This window comes from Crassostrea angulata, chromosome 10 (genome assembly GCF_025612915.1).
Source record: "Crassostrea angulata isolate pt1a10 chromosome 10, ASM2561291v2, whole genome shotgun sequence".
NCBI classification, from domain to species: domain Eukaryota; kingdom Metazoa; phylum Mollusca; class Bivalvia; order Ostreida; family Ostreidae; genus Magallana; species Magallana angulata.
The window spans coordinates 11,970,113-11,994,078 of record NC_069120.1 but is presented as its reverse complement, the minus strand read 5'-3'; the positions used below and the strand labels follow the sequence as shown (position 1 = coordinate 11,994,078).

At 33.4% G+C, this 23,966-nt stretch overlaps 3 protein-coding genes across 3 annotated transcripts; 2 read left to right on the top strand and 1 right to left on the bottom strand.

Annotated features, from left to right (window-relative positions):
- The first annotated feature begins 886 nt into the window (after positions 1-886).
- Positions 887-8,730, top strand: LOC128166959 (UPF0764 protein C16orf89 homolog). Its single transcript, XM_052832434.1, has 7 exons — positions 887-1,191; positions 2,282-2,446; positions 3,858-4,008; positions 4,896-5,013; positions 5,288-5,447; positions 5,695-5,820; positions 8,459-8,730. The coding sequence occupies exons 1-7, from the start codon at positions 993-995 to the stop codon at positions 8,614-8,616; spliced, it is 1,077 nt and encodes a 358-aa protein (XP_052688394.1). The 5' UTR covers positions 887-992; the 3' UTR covers positions 8,617-8,730.
- Positions 8,731-11,132: 2,402 nt separating this feature from the next.
- Positions 11,133-18,675, bottom strand: LOC128167284 (ubiquitin conjugation factor E4 A-like). The gene is made up of 18 exons (XM_052832902.1): positions 18,453-18,675; positions 17,708-17,832; positions 17,423-17,512; positions 17,149-17,252; positions 16,791-16,946; positions 16,448-16,598; positions 16,133-16,344; positions 15,751-15,936; positions 15,236-15,569; positions 14,873-15,127; positions 14,495-14,751; positions 14,046-14,206; positions 13,441-13,633; positions 13,189-13,302; positions 12,783-13,034; positions 12,423-12,674; positions 12,006-12,166; positions 11,133-11,593 (listed from the first exon to the last, which is right to left on the bottom strand). Exons 2-18 carry the CDS (start codon positions 17,823-17,825, stop codon positions 11,479-11,481), a joined length of 3,111 nt encoding a protein of 1,036 aa, XP_052688862.1. The 5' UTR covers positions 17,826-17,832; positions 18,453-18,675; the 3' UTR covers positions 11,133-11,478.
- A 269-nt stretch (positions 18,676-18,944) lies between these two features.
- LOC128167305 (HAUS augmin-like complex subunit 2) lies at positions 18,945-23,669 on the top strand. Its single transcript, XM_052832946.1, has 6 exons — positions 18,945-19,109; positions 19,259-19,351; positions 22,173-22,242; positions 22,567-22,699; positions 22,988-23,096; positions 23,501-23,669. Exons 1-6 carry the CDS (start codon positions 18,990-18,992, stop codon positions 23,615-23,617), a joined length of 642 nt encoding a protein of 213 aa, XP_052688906.1. The 5' UTR covers positions 18,945-18,989; the 3' UTR covers positions 23,618-23,669.
- The last annotated feature ends 297 nt before the right edge of the window (positions 23,670-23,966 follow it).

The window sequence follows — 23,966 nt, the reverse complement described above, 5'->3', positions numbered from 1 at the left end:
TGTAAGCAAGCTGGTCATTTTAAAGTGCATTACACAGATATAGAAATTTGATGTTATGAACCAGTTTACAAATGGAAATTTCCATGATTATCTCTTAAACATTAAAAAATTCAATGATCTCTTTGCAAATGTGAGGAAAATTTAATTTGAGGCCAACAAGTTCTGAAGTGGTCAACTTTGGGGCAGGGCTAAAATTTGGGACCAGGCCAAATTTGAGGCCAAAAGTGAGTTCAGGCCCATTTTGAGGCCAGGCAAGGCCAGGTTTTAGAGTACGCCACAATTTATAGATCCTTTGAATATAAAGTGATTTTTTTTTAAGTATTACACATATTTTGCACCTTTTGCATCCTTCTTTGTCCCCAGGTACTTCGCTTTTGATACTAATATCAGCGATAAGTACCAGCAGTTAGCTGCCAACTTTTCCATATGTTATTGGTGAGGTTCCGTCGACCCATCTCTGTACTAAGTCATGTCTATCAATGCATCCTTCAAGTCCAGCAAATATCGAGCGATGTATATTGTTTCATGAATAACATCGATGATAGTTGTATTTTCTCCAGATACCAATATATGTTAATAGTGTAGTCCGTTTTGATTGTTGTAAACGTGTGATAAACGGCTATTCATATACCTTACGAAATATATAAGAGTCACGACTAAAAACTGAACACGATCACTTTATTGAATGTTAGGTAGCTAATTCCCAAACCAAAACTTAAAAATGCCATCAAAGCACTTCCCCCACTTGTTTAACGTTAATATTTAACGGACAATTTGATATGAGCAAGACAATTATTAAGACTACAATGGGTGTGATCCTGTTACGTGTACCTGTGCGCAAAGACCCCTGTACGCCTGTATCATTGTAATAAAGGCGACCAATGACAGGGCGCGATGGAAACCTACGCTTTATCAGAGATTATTAAAATCAAAATAGTGATGGCTCTCCACAGAACCAAAAGAAATAACGTGAAATAGAGAAAGCGACGAAGATGAGATATTTGGCGGCGTTCTTTGAATGGGTCCTGCTGATTTCGGCGGTTTCCTCAGCATCGCTTGTTTCCAATGCGAACGACTCTTTGGTGCTTTTGACAAAGACTCTAGATGCAATTGAATTTGCGCTGAATTTTTTTCACCAGGAACATCAAAACCTGAATCTTGACGCCGTTATTGGAACCCGGATGATAGAAGGTTAGTGACTTTAATCAGTAACCTTGGAAATATTGACCTTTTCACACCTTGTAAATTATCTTTATTTTACACTTTTTTTAAGTCAACCATTTTTCAAGTTTTATCAATATTATTAAAATTTAATACGGCTATGTATAAATATTGTTAAAGGCAAAAATTCCTGTTAACTTTTCATCGTTTCCATGACAAAGGACAAAAACTATCAACTTCATAACGACTTATTTTGACAAGCATTTGTGCTTCTTAATTAAAATCAAAGTGAAAATAGCAATAACTGTAAAAAATATTAAATTGGTGTACATATAATATACCATGCACATTGATATATTTGCTATTTTGGTAACAAATTATTCATGTAAAAATCCAGACTTCTCGCTGTGTTTGTTCAAACTCCAGAAATCAAATAATTCATATTGTCTTTAGAATTAATTAAAGCTGTTAGGTCTTGATTTGATTGCATTTAAATCTTGTAGTGTTTTGTAACGCATCGTTTCACTAGAAGAACCATGCGAATACAATCTATACAATTATGAAAACAATACGATCTACCAACATTAAACGGATTAGTTTATTGGAGGTGATGTTATGATCACAGAGATCAAAAAATTCAAAAAAAAAAGAGTTGACAATCACTGGGACCAAAGTTTTGCCCGCTTTAACATAAACATAACGATAAAAATCGAAACACATTAATCTGATTCTAGGATATATAAAATCTTGGTTTCCTGTGTCGGCCTTGAGGGGTAAAGTACTCCCACAACACCATAACCACTCGATTCGAACGGTTTGAGTTTCTCCGGGGGAACCGAGTCCTCCTTGTATACAGCAATTAAATTCTCATTTAAATTACACCCTTTTTTTATAAAGTGCTTGTTGTAAAATTAATTTTAAAAGTCTTGTTTTTTTTTTTTACCTTACTCCCATCAGAACAAATTGAAAATATTAAACTTTCATGTATGCAACTATTAACAGATTTTATCTAAGTAACCATAGTAAAGGTAACTTTTTTTTTGGGGGGGGGGGGGGGTAGGCGCAGTTGTGAATCAGTTACGGAATTAGTCATTAGAAATACAAGCATCTTATTCTGCAGGCCAATTTAAAGTTCTGCTGCAACACCTGAAATCCCATCCATCAAAAGGGACGGGGATTTCTGCTCCAACGATATCGAGGATTGAGAGACTGCAGAAGGTGGCGGGTCTGGTCAGCGATGAGGCGTTACCATATATAGCAACGTTCACCCCACAGTACTATGAAGGTATGCCAGTATATACATGTACTTTGTGGTAGACCTAATCAATCAATACATTTCCTATTACTTTATTTTATTTTACGGACATCTATATTTCTGAGCAAAAAGAAAAGAGTTTGCCCTTTTCTGAAAATAAATTGTTTCTCTAAAAAGTGTCAAGACTAAGCTACTGATTTAAAAACTATTAATACTGCACAGGTCAATAACCATAAATTTAGGGAATGGACACAGAAAAATGAAATAAACAGATCTCTGTGTAAATAGTTTTGAAGATTTTTCTCATGAAATAATATTCAGAAAAGTGTTTATATTGTACTACCATACGACGGTATTAATTGCATTCATGTGTTCACAGACAATTCCATGCCATCGAATATAGCTGTGTATTTCTGATGTGTATATTCAACACTTCAAAACCGCAAATAAAAATTAAAATTAAATCTGCTATATATTAAACTTGGCATTTTTTCCAATGCATTCTCATGAATTTTGCATAAAATGAAACCTGGAAATTTAATCGATGTCAATTAGGACTCTTGAAGCAAGGAAGGTTGAATTTCTATATTTCTATCTAAACTAAATGTAATGAAATATTAAAAGGTTAATGACTGTTGTAAATAAACTGTAGGCCAGATCGTATGCTAGGTGCACTATTTCTCCTTTATGGACATTAATTTTAAGAACAACTCTTTAAGGGGAGATCATGCAACATAGATTGTATTCATCATTGGATAAAATCGTTACGGAATACACTGTCGGGTTTCTGTGTGGACAAACGCATTGCAAAACAGTAATAGTCCATCCCCAGTGATACTATTAATTTGGCAATTAACCATGTTTAATGCTTATATCTTATTGCCTTTTACTGATTTTCAATCTAAAGTTAATAATTATTACATAACAAACTATCATGTAATCAGTTTTAACTTTAGATTTAAAACATCATGTAGACAAAACTATCAGCTGATAACTGTAAAATCAAAAATAAATTTACATAATTGTCATACTGGAATTTAATTCAAGAAAAAACACTCATGTGCCGTTATTGGTACATGAGGAAGTTATAGACCACTTACTTTTGTTCCTTTGACTCCGTAAAGATACATTCACGCATGCAACGTTGTATGTTTGGTCAACGACAAAGAACGCTTGATCTGATGACGAGGAGAACAGATAAAAAAGTTTCTGATCTTAGTTGCTGAAATCTAGTTTTACGGGAAATATTGTCACTGTTTTTGTAAGCACGGAACTAAGCCATAAATCTCCACATAGAAGTACAGTTCTGAAGCTAAGGGATTGTTGTTAAGAATTGTGTTACAACCGATGGGACTCGAACCGTTATCCCAATAAGGTGAAGCAATACGTCATAATAATTTAGCTGTTTGGTCTTTTAACTCGAAAATTCAATTCTTCACAGAAATAGGTCCACTGATACAAGGCGGATTTTGGGAAATGGATTACCCCAGTCGTGATATGGGTCCGGAAGTTAAAGTATGGCGGTACAAGGAGGGAGAATCGTTACGGGAGCAGAAATCGGACGACTGTCTGGCGGAGTTCTTTGGAACAGGGTCCGTATGCTTGTCAGTGTGTAGTTAAGCCTTCATGAAATATCAAGAAAAAACCCCTGAATGTATTAAATATTTAAGAATATAATACAAAAAAGCAACCTGAAAGATTTTTCAGTCACCCAGGTGCCAAAATATAATACAATTATGAATTTTAAAAAGATGCATGATTTAAGTGGACCTTTACTAATGGTTTACATGCAAAATTTAAACAAAACGAAAGTCCTATATATAGTGTTTCTGTTTTAATGGTTTTAGATACGATAAAATTACAAAATATGTGATTTGATTTGTCAGATCTCATCGCGTTATTCATCTCTTTTCTTCACTAAAATATTTTTCTTTTAGTGTCATTTATCCATTAAAGCATTTGCAAGTTTCTTAAAACTTTCACTTCTCTGTAAGGTGCGATGAAAGACACCAAAGAAAAATACCTCATGCAATACTCTATGATAGCGAAAAAGCATTGTTGAATAGGTTTGATGACCAAAGCTTTGGTTTCCGTTAAGTCAATTAATTTTTATGGCAGTGCTTCTTTGAGTTAATGAAATCAGCGACCGTGGTTATAAAGTGAAATCATGGGATCAGCGATAAAATTACGCGTGTCACTGTTATCCTGTTGCATTGGAGAAGCGGTCCATGACCAGAATTAGGCTTCAGTGGTAATCCTTTTAACATTCTTTCGTCGCCATTCTGATCAAAATCCGCCATACATAAAATCTGAATTCTGTGATTGCTTCCGATGGTTGAAGCCACGTGTCCATTAAAATGTCGTCAAAATCTATCTGAGTTTCACAATGTTACAAAATAGATTTTCAGTTTGATGGCTGTTTGATGAAGTGTTTAGGCGTTGACTTAAAACTTTTGTTTTTGTTCTCTATGTGTTCCAGGAAGAAATCAAAGGAGCAATGCAAAATATCAGACGAATGCTGGGACTTTATGACGTCACCTGGATACAGCGCTTACTCGCTCTCGCACCAAGTATTTTACCTTGAAATCGGCACCCAGGTATTACATTGTTTTTATACAAGAACCATTACTTTGATTGCGTACAAAAGGGATCATTTAGCTAAATGCACAATTTAACTATAATTGAACCCGTTTATAAACCTAAATAACCTTGCACTCACCTAAAGAACATCATACACATTATTACATTAAAACATATTAAAGTGAAATGACTCATATTATTCGATGAGCTATAATTATGAATGTACTGTCAACTCCTAACGCATCGATGCTTTCCGGTGACATTAGAAACTGGTTATCTTTGCTATTCCAGTTTGGATGCTACGCACAAATGTTGATGAAAAATCTTCTCAAGCGCCAAAAGTCAATCAAAGAGTTGCAGGAACAGATTTGTAAAAATATGTTGAATGAAGCTGTTATCATAGCGAAAAACGGGTTTCCACAACGAAAGCAAGACCTTTTTATGGAGCAAGGTACTTCATGACATGATAAAATCAATGCCAAAAATTAAAAATTAAAATCCTTTACTTTTGTTGCTCTTCAACATACGAATATAACTAAACAATAATTCTTCGACTGGTGCAAGTTTGATTCATTCATTTTTGTATTCACTCGATACATCGAGGAACTGTCCTTTTTGGTTTACATTTCTCTTTATTCAGCCATAAATATTCCATAACAAATCTTTGACTGTATTGTATGAGTTGATTTGTTTACCAGCGGCCTTGTGTGGTATCCTTGGATACCGCGAGTTCTTCACCTCTGATTGGTTGGAACCTATCCTCAGTTGGCAGGATGAAGTTTTTGGGTGCTACAGGGGTGAACTAGTCTTCGAGTCCGAAGTCAGTAAGTTGAAATACAAAAAGTTTTACACATCCCTGATATTGTAGGTTGTCTGCAATAAGAATGGAAGAAAGGAAATACTGATCACTAAGTCTCAATTTTGATAAAATGCTTCTTTTAGTAATCGCCCACACAATCAGAGACTGATGGTAGTATATACAAAAGGTCGATGTATCATATATCATTCCCATAGATATAATTTCATAGCATTGATTAATAAATAAAAAAAGATGAGAAAGAAGTGGGCAAGTAGAAACTTGAAACACAACACGTCGTTAATTAAACGATATATGTTTCATATTTCAAAGAGTTCAACGAATTCAAAATTGATTGGGATGCTGTAGTTGGGATTTCTTTGAATTATACAAACGTTAATGTAACATATATACATACATTAAACATGAATAATAAATTTTAATTTCAATAAAAATAAAAGTCAAACCACCGGAACATACTAGTACAAAGCAGCGATGAAAATTCTACTCGAATTTCAAATACCTCTAACGTGTTCCGTTCTTGGTTTCAAAATAATCAATTTTAATAACATTACATAGCTTGAACACTGTCTTTGTTAATACTAGCTGTGAATTTATGATTAGGAATAGCTGCGCTGCAAAGCATCGCCTGTTCATTCTCAGGAAAAACACACCTTTTAAAAATAGGAGACTGGGATTGCAAAAGACGTCAGTTTTCATTAGGCATTCTAACCGATTCTGTGATTAAGAATTCTAACGTGGTGTGTAAGGTCTGAAATGCTCCGTAATGGCTTTGATGAGTATTTAGATCTTTAAAGAGTCCCGGTCCTAATGAAGTCATAAACAAACTACAGTTCTAAGATTTCAAAGTTGACTGTAAGTCGTCAATCTCAGCTAATAACAGTCTACATGTTGACGTTTAGTGAAAAATGCATTAATAACAGAGCACGCAATACGGTTATTATTGCAATTTGGCATCAATAAATTCGGAATTATTAAAGGGTTTGTCTCGTAAACCGGTTGTTTTAGTTTCGCGTGGAATTTGTACAGCTGATCATTAGAAAAGAAAGATACGACAACAATCGGTAATCAGAGAAGCATTGTTTGAACTGCTAAACAATGAATACAAAGTCAAAAAACAGCCAAATTTTCTACGTCGTTTGTCTAACTGACCTGGGCAAAACCAAACACTTTGTCATATACAGTTAGTTTGTCTTAATTGATCCCGACAAATGAATCTCCTGGAGGGAATCTAAGCTCATCGATGCCCCATTTATGAACCTGCAACTAAGAAATCTGATAGAAACTGCGAAGGAGGTGCATGGGCTGAGATAGTGGATGGGTCAGTCATTGAAACAGATAGCTATCCCTGGTTGAATTTTCATCCTTTTAGGCAATTTTAGGTCCATATGGGATCACTGTGATATTTATCAGCCTCCGGCTTTTGCTGTCCATGATGCTGGGAGAGGAATCCATGCCATAAGCATGAGGTTTAGATCTTCTTAATTAACATTTTCATAATTATGCATGTACAGTTGAGTACAGTACTCTTGGTCGAATATATGAAACCACCCAAACTGAGACGAAAATAGCTGGGGTGCTTTAAAAAAATAAAAAAAGTGGAATTGGATCATAGACTAACCAAAACTTAATTGGGAAAACGGTAGATCTTTTGCCATAAAGGTATTTTAACCCTGAGGTCAACGAGATGAAAGAAGACAAGGGGAAATAATTCCGTCAGTTAAGGTGTATTGAATTTTTTGTAATGTCAATCTAGTAAATTTATATCAAGCTTGGCCTTTTTTCAAATGTTTACGGTTGTCAACTTCTTAAAGATAACTTGTTTGGGTTACATATAACCATTGAGACTGTTTAATAAAGATTTTCAAGATGTTCTGCAACCAATTTGAAAGCGACATTGTTGTTTTCTTGGCGACCCTGTATTTAACCTGTTAGCAAATGCTGGTTGGTAAACCTGTAGAGCCGTTGTTTGGGTTATGCGAGTGAAAAAATTCACACACAAAAAAATCCAAACATACCAAAGAAAAATTCACTTGTTTCAGAATTTTGTGCGAATAATCTTTAATATGTTTCATTCTTGAGGTTATTTCTAATTCAGTAAATGTCAATAATTATTAAACTATGATATCTCAATGCGTTTAAGATAAAAGAAAAAGAGTTAAATGATAGTTGCTTTGTGTGACTTCATTGCCTGATCATGGTCTAGGATACATAATGTATGAGAGACATCAAAAAAGCCGTAAATTTATTCAAAATCGAGCTATTTCATGACAAATCTTGTGTAAAGGGATCGTGAGAGTAAATTAGTGGTCATCGGATTCCGTGCGAGTAATTCTAGTGTTACTTTAATCCTGGAGTAGAATGATTGAGACTCAACTAGCCTATAATTGTGTCGTCCCTGTTGTATCTACTGTGTTTGTGACAATCAGTAGTGAACAAAGTTTGATACAGTGACTACATTTGAATTTGCATTTTATTGAATCTGCTGCTCTACTTGAATTAAATTCTTGTGAAGCTGACCTATTGTAATAACGTAAAAAGTTGGTCTACATAAAATCAACGTAATTTTTCCAGCAGATTAATGTCCGTGCCTAGGATAATAAGTTATATATGAATCTAATGGCGGTTTCTTGCTCGTTTTGCAGAGCTTCGAGATGGAGTGAAAAGTCGCAGGAAGCGTGAGGAACGTCCCCTGAGCCACGGCTGTCTTTGCCACAGGACGACGGTCGCCTTGGCAGCGCTGGGTCAGTACGTCCGCTTCATCATAGAATACCTCCAGCTGATGGCGGCCACGCCCATATGATGTCATCAATGCCGTCTGAGACAAGCCAGAACCGTCAGTTCTACGACTTCAGATGCTCAAATTTTCAGTTATTATATCCATACTATTTTTCGAATAAAACAAAGCTCTTTGAAATCATTTTCCTCGGTTCTGTGACTGAAACTTAGGATAAAGTTGCTTTTGTAAGTGAACAATGATAACCCTATACAAATAAAGCCTGTTTTGGAGGGTAACAGTTGAAATTGACACCCCAAGAAAACCGTTGTCAACCGACGCGATGCAGAGGTTGACAATGGTTTTCGACGGGAGTCAATTTCAACTGTTACCCTAAAAAAAACAGGACTATTTATCTTATTATACTGAATGTCTTAATTCTAAAGAACACATAACTGACTCTTTAAGAATTACGAGAATTCTACGGCGAACCGTACGCGGATAATATACAATTCGTTGCGTTACCCGTTGCCAACGCTGAGGGTAATAGAACGAATTAAAACTGCGTCTATACCAATCAGATTTCGGTATTTAAAGGGGCATGGTCACAATTTTGGTCAAATTTTATTTTCCTGTTTTTATTATTTACAATGCTTTATGAATGCATTTCTAATGATCAAGTGAAATTTGGGTGGCCGTCGATGAGTTTTTAGCGAGATGCAGGGCTCACAATTCTTCGTCATGTAAACAAGGCTCGTGCCCTGTTTTTGTTTACATATGTTCAATATACCAATAATCTTTTTCAAGATGGTTTGTCAAAATTCTTATTCATTTTAAGCATAAATAAACAGTTCCTAACGATTGACACATTCATTTTAGGTCTAAAACTGGAATTTTCACTTCAACATTCAAAATGAAACAAAAGCTTTGTTTACATAGCGAGGAATTTCAAGCTCTGTAACTCGCTTATAACTCAAAAAATGTCACTCAAATTTGGGTTGCCTATTAAAAATGCCTTTCTGAAGCATTATAAACATTAAAATCGAAAAAATAATTTTTGACCAAAATCGTGACCATGCCCATTTAACGTGAAAGTATAGTATATACTTTTGTAAATGAACAATAATAACCGATGAACTTATCACTAACTTTCTCGCTCATTGAACCACAAAAAGTATATAAAGTAAGCAATCGTTATTTCAATTTTCATGAATTTATAAGATATGCTAAAATTGACTCATTATCCTAGATTTGGCTGTCAGTGGCTATATGAACACGAAATTCCCAATACATATAATATAATATTAATATTTAGACCATCCGAGTATTTCAAGGTAGTATACTGCTATTCAAGATCCGAAAACAAACTGGTAAGAGTCGTTTGTACGTGTTCCTTGTCAGCTGATAATGATATAACTACTTTCACAAATGGAAAAGAATGTTTTCAACACTGATTCAAATATCTTTAATAACGTTTGCATTTTTTGAAGGATTGTTTCTTTTAAATCTTTGAAGTTTGTGGTTCTCTTCATAAATTATTTTCGTGACTAATCTACCCAAGAAAACGAAATTGCGAGGGAAAATGACGTCAGACTTCCATCATACTGAGGCGTGTTCGACACAGCGGATGCTCGCGAACGCTTGCAATTTGTGTTGTAATTACATGTATTATGGATTTTTTTATGAGCGGTTTCGAGCACCCGCTATGTCAAACACGCCTTTGATTTACATCTAGCCAATTTTTTTAACATATGGAAGCATTAGCTATTCCTCTTAAAATAGTGTACTGATACATAGTAACAATATTTTCATAGTTCATACTTAACTCACAGTATCAAGTAGATGAAAAATAGAAACTGAAAAAGAGCTGTAAATTACTAGTATAAGCTATGGTAATTACAAGAGTTGATATCACAGCAGACAATAGTATAACATTTATGCAATGCCGCATCATTCTCCTCAATTCAGTATTGAATCATTAGATAAAAAATTGTTATTTAGCATTCAATTCTGACTGATTTTCTTTCTTGAAAAATGTATCATTCTATGCCAAATATTCATTTCAAACAATAAAGAAACATGTTTAAGTATTACTCTAAATGCCAGGATCAAAGTTATGCTTCCTATGAACAGAATTGACATTGAACAAAGACATAATTTTTTTTATATAGATTTATCATTAAGAGCCAGGAAGCTTGGCAACTTTTGAAATAGTACAACTCTTCTACATTGTAAAATATACAAAATTTGTCTACAGGTCTTTATCAGAATGAATAACTACCGGTATTTATTTAAACATTGAAGACTCTTTCACTCAGATTGTCAGTAACTGCCTTTAAAACCAAGAAATGTTGTATCATGTCAGCAATATCATACACTAAGCGAACTATACCTTCAATTAAGACATGTGGGGTATAACTCAATTCAACAATTAATAATTCATTATTACATGATATTTTGTAAAATAATGTTACGCAACAAAAAAATTATAGAAAATGCCTTTGATTAAAAAGCAACAAACAGTGGAGGCTTAACTATGCAGACTTATACGTTGTCTGCAAAAAAATTGTCAAAGTTTCAAAAGTATGAAAATACAAAGTCTTTCAAAATAACAAATTTTATTGAAAAGCTTGCACTTCAATATACTTTTTATTGGGTTTTTTTGTGGTATCACAGACTATAAGCTGGAAATAAAACCACGGCAACAGGTTCATTACAACAGCAATTTGAACTCAAAAATGATTTCAAACTTCAACAAATACCTACTTCCTTTTTTGCACAACAGTAGTCACTAATGGAGCCTGGGTTTTACTTTACAAGACAAATTTAACAAACAAAACATTGATATTTCTGTTACTCCTAAGAATCTAACAATGAAAAAATACATCTCTGTTTATAAAAGCATAATCTCATTCACCATTAAAATTAAAATGTTATTATTCACTGTTGTCATGAGGATGCCTTTTTCTCCTGAATCCATTTTTCTATTTTTGTTTTTAACTCCACATCTGGTGTGACCATGTCCAAAGAAAGAGGGGATCTATTGAAAGGGTCCGTCTGATCACTTGAAAAGAAATTTACATCACATACAAAATCTCTGCACAGTGTAATGTCTTATAATCATGAAAATGCTTTCAAATATCTGTCTTACATTGACTTATATGTAGAATATATATCACAATGCATGTATTTATACTATTAAAATGAGTCAATGCAACTATAAAACACTACAGGTAAAGTAATTCTAAAAGTTTACATTTCTTTGTAAAAATATGAATGTGTAGTTGGATACAAGAGTTTCATGAACTGAGTGGATATAGAAGAGAGCAATCTCTCTAAATCTACTCACAGGCAACTATTAAATAAAGTAAATATACATATACTAATGTAATCTCCATCTTTTTTCAAAGAGATGATTTTAGGTTTTGTTGGTATATATATTTAAATTGTTAAACATATCAATACAACCTCTATACCTTAAAATATGTCTTGCTATCACTGCCCTGTCTACAATGTTTTTGGAGGAGGGTAAAAGAACAGGGTCTCTCATAAGCGTGCCCATGATGGGGTCCAGGAATTCCTCAGGTGCATCAGCATACAGCAACTCGTCTTCTGCTGCTTGTTTCACTCGGAGAACCTGAAATATTAATAAAGTTTAACAAAAATTCCTAATATACGTACATGTACATGTAAGTAAGAACAAGTCCAAAATCAATTTTATTTTTTATTTTATCTTTAAAAAACTGAATTGTTTCATAAACAATTGACAAATTTTAGTAGCATTTGACAATAACAATGATATTTTCATTATCAGAAGATAAAAACCACAAAGTATTATTTATGCATTATTTGTATAATTATTATGTGTATCTCTTGAATACATGTACATTTACCTCAATCTTATCTCGTAGTGCATCTACTTGACTGATCATGGTGGGTGATTTTCCAATTTTCTGCAATACACTATTTGTTTTTACAAAGAGTTCTGAAGAGTAAGATCTGCCATCAGCTGACACAGCCATACAAAAAGACTCATTATCACCCAGATTGAGATAGATCTGTGTAATGTCAGACACCATCTGGTGTGGTTTAAACTCAATTTCGTTCTTGTCCTTCACATTAAAGCTTCTCTGTTTAGGCCCCACCTACAATTGATACAAAATGCATGTACAACGTTTATACATGTGTTTTTACCTCACACAGAGCCTTTTACTTTAGAGCATCTGATATTCACCAGTGTAGCTATTACATACTAGATGGAGTAAGAAGTAGTTGAGCATGCCAGCTATCCTGTCCACCATGGACTTGTGACAGAAGATAGATTTGATTTCTCTGGTTATCATCTCCAGAGCATGGATGGTGTTGTTCCCCATCATGTTATGGTAGCGCGCCAGCATGGTGATCTGACGTAGGCTGTTCTCGTTCTCCTGACGTTGTTGTGGTTCCAAGCTGTTCCATTCCCCTCTCTCCTTCTCAGCCTGCTTGTCCTTTATCTGGGTCATATACTGTTGCAAAGCAAAAATTAGATACTTTTCGTGTTTAGCAATGAATTATTCTAATATTTTTGTTATATGTTCCAAATGTTTAAGAATTCTGAGTATTTAGAAGTATACCCTATATAGGGTATCAACAGATTAAAAGCTTTCATCTTGTACTCACATCAAATGCTTCATCTAAAAGAAATATAGCATCATTTATCAGGAGATTAATAAATCGAAGAAACAAGGGTGGGTCTGTGTCCTCAATTTTTCCTTCAGCTTCCTCTGCCAATTTCTGAAACAAAAGATGTCAAAGTATTTTTCAGACATTTTTTAATCATAGATTTTATTGTCTGAACCTGAAGTACAAATAAAACATTTATCTTGCTGCATGCGTAGACTCAACCAATCCAATGAAAAACATATATCCCACCTTAATACAATCTCTATGTACAGCTATCTCCCATATGTGCTCCAGTACCATGTACATGGGTCTCCTGTAGTTAAACTTCTGTTCAAATTGCACGCTCTGTCCCGTCATCTCTATACTGACAAACACATTCAACAGCTTCTCCGCCAGGTGTTCTATCAGAGGATGCTTCACAAATAACTGCTCCCTAGAGAACCTGCAAAACCAAGGGCAGTTGTTTATTAAAGATCAGTTCGGAATATTTGTAATACAATTTATTTAGTTTAGGCCACCTATAAAGAACTTATATTCAACTCCTCCCTCCTGACTGAATAAAAAAAATCTTGTCTCGAACATTTCAGTCAACAATCTGCAATTATTTTATCAGATGTACCAGGTAGTTGTATAGCCATTTCTTGTTTCAATAGAAAGTTTTCTAATCTATATCTTTATAAAGAAAAACAAATTCTCCATTTACAATCCATAGTCTGGAGTCAGAGAGGACAACCGAACGATTTTTTAGGGTGGCCCCACTTTTACTTGTCCATTTCATTGTGCTATAACACAACTATTACTATTACTAAATACTACTAGGTGTACTTCTACATAGCAATGTACTGTATGTTTACCAGGACATGAGTCCTTTAGATGATGAGCCTGACTCAGCAGGAAGGAGGGCAGCCAATGTTTCCGCCAGTTCAGCTCGTAGATGAGGGTTTCTCATGCGCTCAGGACTCCCCATGTACACTAGGATGAGGGTCATAAAGTTCTCCAACTTATCACCTGCCATCTATAAAAAAAGATATCAATAGATAAACGGGATATAGAAACTCTGCATCATCTCAGTTTTATCAAGACATATGGTAGTTTGGATATACATGTAGAAGTATTTGATGTGGTGTATGACATAATATTAGGCAATAATATTTATTTGATTGATGCCAGAGAAAATGCATGTCTCACAAATCCTATTGGCAGTGTTACAGTAGCTCTTTCTCAAGAACTACCATTTCAATGTTGAGTTTTATTGGCTGATTTATGCAAGTTTAATCTGTATACACATTTGTAAAGTCATTACCTCATACATATCTTCTTTAAATCTTTGGAGGAACAAAGTGAAATCTGTCACATTCCCCATGATGAATTCAGGCACACAAGTCAACATTAATGGCACTATCTTTGGCAATGGGAATTTTACAGGTTCAAATGTCTTGCAGTCTTCATTGATTGCTATTTCTGATAGCCATGTTGCAGTAGCTAAGTGAAAGTTCAAAGACATTTCTACTAGTCTCGGTTCTGTTAGTGCTGCTTTCATACAGAGATACAGAGTCATTCCTGTAAAAATTAATCAACATTCAAACACAAACCTTAGTGAACAACGATTTTGATCAACAATTACATTACATAATACATTTAATCAGGAATCTACAGTACACAATTCAGTGAAATAATTTACCTTTTTCCATTTGTCTTTTTATGCTGCGCACTGGTTCCATTTCATCATTTCCCTGACCTCTGACCTCATTATACAACCTTTGCACTCTGTGGAGTTCTTGATTGAGTTTCAGAAATTTTTCATGCACAGTATGAAAGCTCATATGAATACACTGATGAGTCAAGAAAAAACACTCTGTGATAAAATTATAGTGCTCTTCCGTAGGAGGACTTTGAGTTTCTTCGTTAGGAATAAGACATGTTTCTTTTGAGAGTCCTAAAATTATAAATAGAGAGCAATTATACATCAGTGTGCCATTGCTACATTTGAACAGTATTGATAATGTTGATTTAAGCTTGATAGACATCAAGCTACAGCACTCACCCTCTGCATGTAATCCTCTCTCCCTGGCATCTTTCTCATTGCCTGCCACCATTCTACAGTAGGTCGGCTGGATCTTCAGTAACTTTGCTGATCTGGGTTCAGAGAACGGCTTACACAGCCTTAACATAATGGAGCAAAGGTTTAGACAGAATCCCTCAGACGCATACATCTGTGTAAAAAGCTGGGGCATCTGAGAGGACCAAATTTTTGTTCTTCCCAAATTGGCATATATACACTTTCCTAACCACTGCAGAACTCTGTGTCGATGGTCCGGGGATATTTTGATGATGGCAAACAACAGTTGATAAACCTTTTCACATATATTAGCCAAAGGCTGAAAACAAATATCATTTAGTATTTTAACGTTGAGAAATTTGAATTTTAAATAAAGATCAACCACAAAACTGTTTATTGAAAGTCTTTAAAATAAACTCGAAAAAGTTTTTATCATAGAAGTATTAAAGTGCATTAAAATCCATTAAATGCTTGTTGAAATAATTAACACTTTAAAACACCTGTTGTATGCTGGATTCTGTTGCTTCTATATCTTGTTTTGTTCTTGTTGATGGATTTTCAAAGAACTCATAGGGACCAAGCTCCATCTTTGGAATACAGCTCTGAGTGAACAGAGAACCTAACAAAGTTTGTTCAAAGGCTTTCCCTTTACTCCAGTCTTTGGGTGAAGAAAAATCTAGAAACACCTGCAAGGAAGGATGAACAATTATTTTTCATATAGTACAATGTCAAAAGGGAAAGAGACTGTTTATAATCATGTTAATTTTCAATTTTAAAAATCCAGTCAGGTACATGTATCTTTAAGCTCAAAAAGCAATTTATGGTAATTGAAATTACTTATATTTCTAAAATTTCACATAATTATCCATAAACAGCATTTACCTGTGCTAGACTCCCTTTTCTTGCAAAGAAGTGAAGAAAATCAATGTTCTTTAAGACCCCTGGGTTCAGAAGAGAGAGCTCCTTTGTCAAGCGGGTCAAAACAATTTGTAGAATGGGCTGGAAAACCTGCGACACTGAGCCATCTTCCTCGTTTTCCTCAATTTGTTGGACAAGTACATCAAAGAATTGGGAAAGCAGGTCAGGATCAGATCCTTAAAATACAACAAGAAAATGTATACGTGTTTACTTTCTGAATGCATGCACATAAATAAGATGTGCCATTTAGTAAAAGAAAGCAAGATTTGTTCCTCCTACCCATAGTAAAACATATTTCCTCATCGTACAGATCCAGTAATTGTTGGTAGGGGTTTTGGGAGGGGTAAAGTTCACTTTGTTGTAAACAGATTCTAGCATTCATCAAAATCACATTTAGGCAGGTTCCTAATTCACTGGATAGGTCACTCCTCTGTTCAAATGCACAAATCAATATTTGACATTTTATAATAAAGAGAGTCACCATAAGTCTATGATGATAAAATTTCAATTAAATAGTATTCTTAAAAATATTTCAAACACTCAAATGAAATACACATGCATATATAGATAACAATTTTTAATCAACTACATGTACATGTACTAGATATGTGTATCTACCTACCTGAGATAGAAGCTTCTGTTGCCTCTTGTAACACTGATACAGATATCTGAGAACTTGGGATTCTCCTGCCAAAGATGCAGACTGCAGATCGTCCTTTTTGGTCAAACTAACAACCTCTGTTCCTGGGTTTGGCAAAAGCAATCTTTCAAAAACTGCCTATTATGGAAAAACAAGAAATTTCCTGTACTCACTAGTGGAGAAATAGATGTATTCTACATATTTAGGTAAACAATAGAACATGCATGTATCTTAATCTTTATTAATACATAAGTAAATAACATAAAAAGGAGAAATATGTCTTTGCTGAGAAAATAGGAATAAATTGATATTATCAAGGATGATTTCACATTGTTTTTACCTGTTCTAGATTTGACATTTCCCACCAATTCTGTCCATCAAGTTTCTCTAGTATTTCTGACATAAATACACATCTTGATGGTCTGTCATCATATGGATAAATATCTAAAAATCAATTTAATGGGTTTATATTAAATTGATATATATTTAATAAAGAAAAAAATAAATCATTTGTATTCAAAAATACATGTATCTTTAAATGTACTACATGTATTTATATGACTTTATGTTTTTAAAATTCTTAGAATATCTTTATTTCTTGGGTCATCTTTTACCAGTGTCTAATGTGATGAGAAATATTTTCTCAATCATCCCATTAATATCCATTTTGTGTTGTGTATCATCTTCTCTCTGTTCTCCATTCTCTGCAAAAATCAAAATAGTACTGATGCAATCAAATCTAAGGAAATACCACAACAAACAATGTTTGCTAATGTTATATCCACATGTCAGTTTACCTGACAGAACATGTATATTTAAGTCATATTTATCTGTTAGTAAAGTGTACAATGTTGTACACCACTAACAAAGCATAATTAGCTGGGTAGTTGTTAACGAACCTTGTTGAGCGGTGTTGGCTGGGGCTGCTGATGACTGTGCACTGAACTGTGTGGCAGCATCTACTGTGGTAAACAATGCGGTGAATGGATTCTGTGACAAGTCCTGTTTTTCAGACATCCTGAACCTGAAATTAAGAAAAAAATCTCATCCATTATTAATTGCTTTGTAGAGATTTATAGCATTCATTTTATCCATACAACATAACATTTCAAAATAAAATTAGAGAGGTGGCTGAACTCTTTCATTATGGAATGGTTCACTTGATAAATACTGGTAATTGGGTTTTTGATCTAACCATATACTTTTATAAAATTTCTCTACTATTACAATTGTTTTACTGCTGAAGCCAATCAACTTATTAGAGATATGAAAAACTACCAACTGGACCAAGAATAACTTCAATACACTATATATATGATATAAAACTGGGGGGGGGGGGGGGGGGATTGGATAAAACAATTTGTTTACTATTTTTGGAAACTAAATCGTGATATATCACAGACAAGCAGTTGCCAGTTCTTGTGCATATATTTAGAAGATAATGTCGAGAAAAATTCTGTCATTCTACTTGGTCTGAGTGGTTTAACAGTACCTATATCAAATGTCTCAGTTTGACAATATAAATGTCAGAACGAGTGGCTGTCAAAATGCCATACTGATCATCAACGTCCTCATCAAATCGAAAATCTATCAACACATTTATAATTTTTTAACAGAACAATAGTTGTAAGTATATATACGCACGATATTTAAGACCGTTAAAGGCTATTCTTCTCTCTTTCTTCACCAAGCAGGCAATCTTAGTCACACGTCAGTATTAACCGAACAACACCACATTAATTTACATGCGCCTTCAAAAATTACTTTTTGTTAAGTCCAACATATTCAAACTCAGTGCAAAAGAATAATTTCTTCTACACTTTAAAAACACTTTGAGGTCCTTTTTAAGTGTATAAGTTAAAAATACAGTTTAAACCTTGTTATTTAAAATCCAAATATTCATCCGCAAAAGAAAAGGCTAAATGACGAAATTTGACTGTATTTTAGAAATATACGTATTGCATTAAGCATAAACATTATTTACATAAAGACCACATAAAAGGTATTTTTACAATAAAAATACTTGATTAATTAAAAGTTCAATATCATTCAAATTAAAAAAAAATATAAGAAAAAAATACTCACATAACCAGTTTTAGCTATTTTCACTATTTAGTTAGATCTTATCTTCACTCTTCAGTAGAGGAGGTAAATTTAAAAACATCAACAAACAAACCAAACATGGATCTCAGAAATTTCTCTAAATCTGGAGAACTTAATCCTTGGAGTGATGCGGATTCTGCACTTTCTCCACTTTTAAACGTGTTGAATATTGTTGAAAAGTTGGGATACGTTCAGAAGGTGATGCACATTTTTTCTCGTAGTAAAAATAAGGACAAACAGTGCCAAGTAAACCCTAGGTCAACCTCATAATTATCTTGTCATTCAAACCTGTAAATTGTTAAGAAGTGAGAGCATATTTGTTAACTGATGAAATTATTCTTTTTTAGACCAAAGATGATAAGATAAAGAGTTCATCGCCTTCCATAGCTTTGATAGCATTGCTGAAAGAAACATCAAAAATTCAGAGAGAATTGCATCAGGTTTGATTATGTTTACAATGAGAATGAAACTGAAACTTGTATGGAAGCATCCTCAGGTAGGGTAGATGTAGGGTAGATACACGTTTGTTCAAATTATGATTCCAGGGGGTAGGATTGGGCCTCAGTGGGGGGGGGGGGTCGAATTTTACAGATGTACATAAGAATAGAGAATAATCTTTTTAAAATTATTCTTCTCTAAAACTAATTAACCAGAAAAGCTGTAGCTTGTTTGGCAGCATCCTCGGGTAGGATAGATTCAAGTTTGTTCAAAGTGTGATCCCCGGAGGTAAGATGGGGCCACAATGTGGGAAGGGGCAATTTGTACATAAGGAAAAAATAATATTCTTGAAACTTAAATGTTATAATGCATGTTTTTACTAAAATGCAAGCATCATGACATATTGTTGATTCTCAATTTCTTAGAACCTTGACAATTTTTGGGCCCCATCAGGGGCTTAAAGTTTGATGTAGGTTTATAGATATTTGTTTAAGATCTTCTTGAGAACTGTAATACTCATTATGGGATATGACTTTGAAATCATTCTCAAAAGTGGCTCAATTTTCAACATACTATGGTAATAATATCTGAAGAAAAAAAAATTGTGAAAATCTTTTTAATTTAAAATTTATATTCTACTTCATTGTCCAGATATTTTTTTATATATGACTCTTTTTAATGAATCTGATTTTCATTATGGCTATTGTTGCTTAGGTGAGTGATGTGGCCAATGGGCCTCTTGTTCTGTTTTGAAACACATCCTCTTTCTTTTCATGTATTAACACAGAGCTAAAAATGAAAAAGTTTATGGAGATTATCTATTACAAATGACATAAAAAGCACCCAAATGATCATGTTAAAAAATTGTGCAGGCAGTGAATAGAATTTTGACATGTTTAAAAGAGTTCACATTTCCCTATTATAAATGAATTTTCTAGGTTCCTAAAACTGTGTGTGCAACTTTTTGTGCACAACAAATTAACAGTTTTTGTATGGATAGAACTGTAGATCCATGGTCCTTCAACTCAAATTATGCAAGGAGGTACAGTCTGCAACTAGGAACAATTGAAAGAAGAAATCTTAGAATTTTTTTGTCATGTATCAATTTTAGTTGTTTTCATTGACAGGCTTGTGTATTTATCAACAAAATGTGATAGAAACTTTAACCTGAACCTGATACAGAAAATATTACGTGGAGCTCTTTATTTTAAATGGCTGATGGATCAGAATAAAAATTAACAAATTATTTTGAGAGTAACCTAAGCATTTCCAAAACACCCTCTGAATATTTCATCCTTCTTCCTCATTTTGTGTGGAAAAACTGTTTAAGTGCTAATATGATCAACAAATTTAAGGAATACATGTATTGTAAATAAGACATCACAGTTTATTTAGTTATTGTGTGTCTCATTTTACAATGTAAAATAGGTAAAGGTGAGTCAAACTTAATAACTACCGGTACTGCTAAATCTTAGGTGTAGTTTCCATATAAACCAGGGAGGTATATATACGTCCCTGATATAAAATGATTACAGAACTCTACAATTTTGGAAAAAAAAAATTATAGTGGTATTTTTGTGGAAATTGTAGACACATTCTTTGCTGCATTCTAGACTTCACCTATTGAAAAAGGCAGTACAGTCAAAATGTAAGCATGGTGTTTACAAATAATAGTAGATTACTAAAGTGGATTTGAATTATACCTTCCCCTGAATAGTTTGAGCACATACTGGTACTGGCTTTACAATTTGGATTAGAGGTCTGTTTGTTTTTCAGTCGCATTACCAGTATATGTTGAAAAATTGAAAAATGTATCAAACTGGGTGTCAAATATCAAAGACAAATTGTTTGAAATTGGTTTAGGCTACATCTGGGCTGACCAACACAAAATATGTTATAAAAGCCATTTTTTAATTATTAAGCAAAGAATAATTGATACTTTTGTACAAACTCTTTTTGCAGATATGAATAGTTCATCTAGATGTATGTTATATAAAAATATTATTGACCATTTTTCACTGCAATATTATTTGGTGAAACCCGTCCCTTGTATTTACAAAAAACAACTCAGTAAAATCAGAATGTCTTCACATAATTTATCCATAGAAAGTGGACGCCACAGAAATATTGTGCGAAATAACAGAATATGTGAATTTTGTAAATCCGACATTGAAGATGAATATCACTTTGTCTTAATATGTCCACGATACCAGCAATTAAGAGCCAAATATATAAAAAATTACTATTGGAAAAAACCATCAATGTATAAATTTATACAGCTATTATGTGTAAACAATGTTAGAGAACTCTGTAACTTAGGAAAATTCTTGCATCATGCCTTCAAACTACATGTTGACTAATATACTATTTTTAAAACAATTGTAATTAAATTGATGTGTTGAATTGACATTATCCAATGTTATCATCACTGTATTACATATTCATTGCTATTACCATTTGTTAGAAAATCCATGCAATGTGCTGCACATATTATTTATAAAAATTTCATATGCAATAAGATGTATGTCTTACTCAATAAAGAAAGTTGAAAGTTGAAATGTTAATGGATGTAGATTGGTTTTTGTGAAACAAGGAAATATACTTTGCATTTTATACATTTAGTTTACTTTCATTAAAGTAATTTGGTGGATGAGCAAAAAACCCCAAAACACTCTACTTTATGTAAATAAATGGTATTCAGACACCTGAGTTAATGTATGTGCATGAATATTTAAATAAAGATTAAATTTTTTTAATATGATAAATATTTGACTTGACGTTTAAATTTCCAGCCTAGTTTAAAAAAAAATATTTTATTTGTAGGTTGATCTGGATATCCAAAGGAGAATGCAAGACAAGGAAACTAGTGACATCACCCACCTTGCTGTTAGAGGTAGATTTCATGCTGTACTCAACCATTCCTTGATTGACATACCGATATATAGTTGATATTTATTGTAAAAATGTGAAAGGAAAAATGATACAATATTGTGTTGTTTCAAAATAGCCTGCAACATTTCTTGTAAAGTTGATCCATTGTATATAAACTTATTTAGCAGACTTGTGAAAAATCATTCAATTATTTTTAGCCTTCAAACTAAAGATTTATTAATTCTTAAAATCTTACTTCAACTATTTCAGTTTTCTGATCTCAATAATTTTTACAAAAGCATGCTTGTATGTTGGTGTATTATATAAGCCGGGTTTTTTTTTTCAGAGAAAAGAATAAAGGATATTCAAAGTTTAAATGGTCACATGCAATCCATCATTGACAGCAAAAGTCAGTTAAAAACCCGACTTCAACAACCTTTTGTAGGCGATTTTGTAAAAATTGAAGCACAGTACCACAGGCAAGTTCTCTTATAATATTTGACAAAATATTTATAAGACTCATGAAATAAAATTTTAAATGCATGTAATTATCATTTAGCACTAGGTTTCTGTTAAGCATAATACAAGAATCTTGCCTGTTGTGAAGATGCATTACTTGATATGCATTATTCTCAAAAGGTAATTGTTTTGGGGAAGATTTTCATTTGGTTAATTGTAACATTGTACGTGTTAAAGACTCTGAAATGATAGTGTTGGGTGTTTTTCATTTTTGGTTTCTTGAATGTGTAAAACTTTTTTTTTTTTAGATATGCGGCGGAACTATTTCCTCAGATTGCCCCCATACTTGCCGATTTGACCACTCATCTAGAAAATATAGCGTGGGTCAAATCATTGTCCTTCAGTGATGGAAAAATGGTCAGTTTATAGTTCTTCATCTCACATTTTATTTTCAGCATCTCAAATATCTGACATAAAGTTAAACAAGTTTTCAAAAATGTTTAAAACAATGATTTAAGCACTGTGTATATATGGAAAATATATTATAAATACAATCAACTAGTGGCTCAAGCTTAATGACAGTGCTGAGCATCTAACACAATGGAGGTTTTATAAGGGTAATTGCATAAGCAGACATACAGATTTAAAAAAAAAATAGCATTCCTATATGGTCTCTATGCTAGTATTCTGATATGTAATTCTGAGAATTAACATGTTTTTGTAAAAGCAGAATTTTTGTTTGATGGTTTATAAATGTTTGAATATTGATTTTAAGTTGATTGTTACTTTATCAGTAAATCTAATAATTTTTGTATTTTTAGGACAGTTTGTTAAGTGATCTAAACAACACATTAGCAGGATTACAAACAACATTCCAGTTGTTATGTCAGATGAGGAATAACATGGCCCAGTTTCATCACATTGATATCAAATCCTGACAAAACAATTTTTTAAATCATATCATTACATCATTAAATATTCATAACTATTCATGCATTTTTCTTCAAGTTCCACACCCCCCCCCCCTCATTTTCTTGCAACTTTAATGAAGTATTATACTGCCAAAGACATAAAGTGATATTTGAAAAAATTGACAAGAGGCGTTTTGACCTACTTTTTAATTCTAATTTGTCAGTTTTTATGTCTGCTATATATGGCTTTAGCTGGACATTCTGGCTATGTGTGTGAAGATGCTTTATTTATGTTTTCGAGCACAGTCTGAGCAAATAAAAAACATAATCAATTCGTTAACTAGATTTTCTCTGTGGTTAATTATTCACCTGAGTT

Excerpts from the sequence above, each read along its gene's own strand:
- LOC128166959 (XM_052832434.1), top strand. The coding sequence starts at position 993 with ATGAGATATTTGGCGGCGTTCTTTGAATGGGTCCTGCTGATTTCGGCG. Across the intron at positions 4,009-4,895 it reads GCGGAGTTCTTTGGAACAGG|GAAGAAATCAAAGGAGCAAT; the intron begins GTCCGTATGCTT and ends TATGTGTTCCAG. Across the intron at positions 5,821-8,458 it reads AGTCTTCGAGTCCGAAGTCA|AGCTTCGAGATGGAGTGAAA; the intron begins GTAAGTTGAAAT and ends CTCGTTTTGCAG.
- LOC128167284 (XM_052832902.1), bottom strand. The coding sequence starts at position 17,825 with ATGTCTGAAAAACAGGACTTGTCACAGAATCCATTCACCGCATTGTTT. Across the intron at positions 17,513-17,707 it reads AGCCAACACCGCTCAACAAG|AGAATGGAGAACAGAGAGAA; the intron begins GTTCGTTAACAA and ends TGATTTTTGCAG. Across the intron at positions 14,752-14,872 it reads AAAAAGACAAATGGAAAAAG|GAATGACTCTGTATCTCTGT; the intron begins GTAAATTATTTC and ends TAATTTTTACAG.
- LOC128167305 (XM_052832946.1), top strand. The coding sequence starts at position 18,990 with ATGGATCTCAGAAATTTCTCTAAATCTGGAGAACTTAATCCTTGGAGT. Across the intron at positions 19,352-22,172 it reads TTCAGAGAGAATTGCATCAG|GTTGATCTGGATATCCAAAG; the intron begins GTTTGATTATGT and ends TTTTATTTGTAG. Across the intron at positions 23,097-23,500 it reads CCTTCAGTGATGGAAAAATG|GACAGTTTGTTAAGTGATCT; the intron begins GTCAGTTTATAG and ends TTGTATTTTTAG.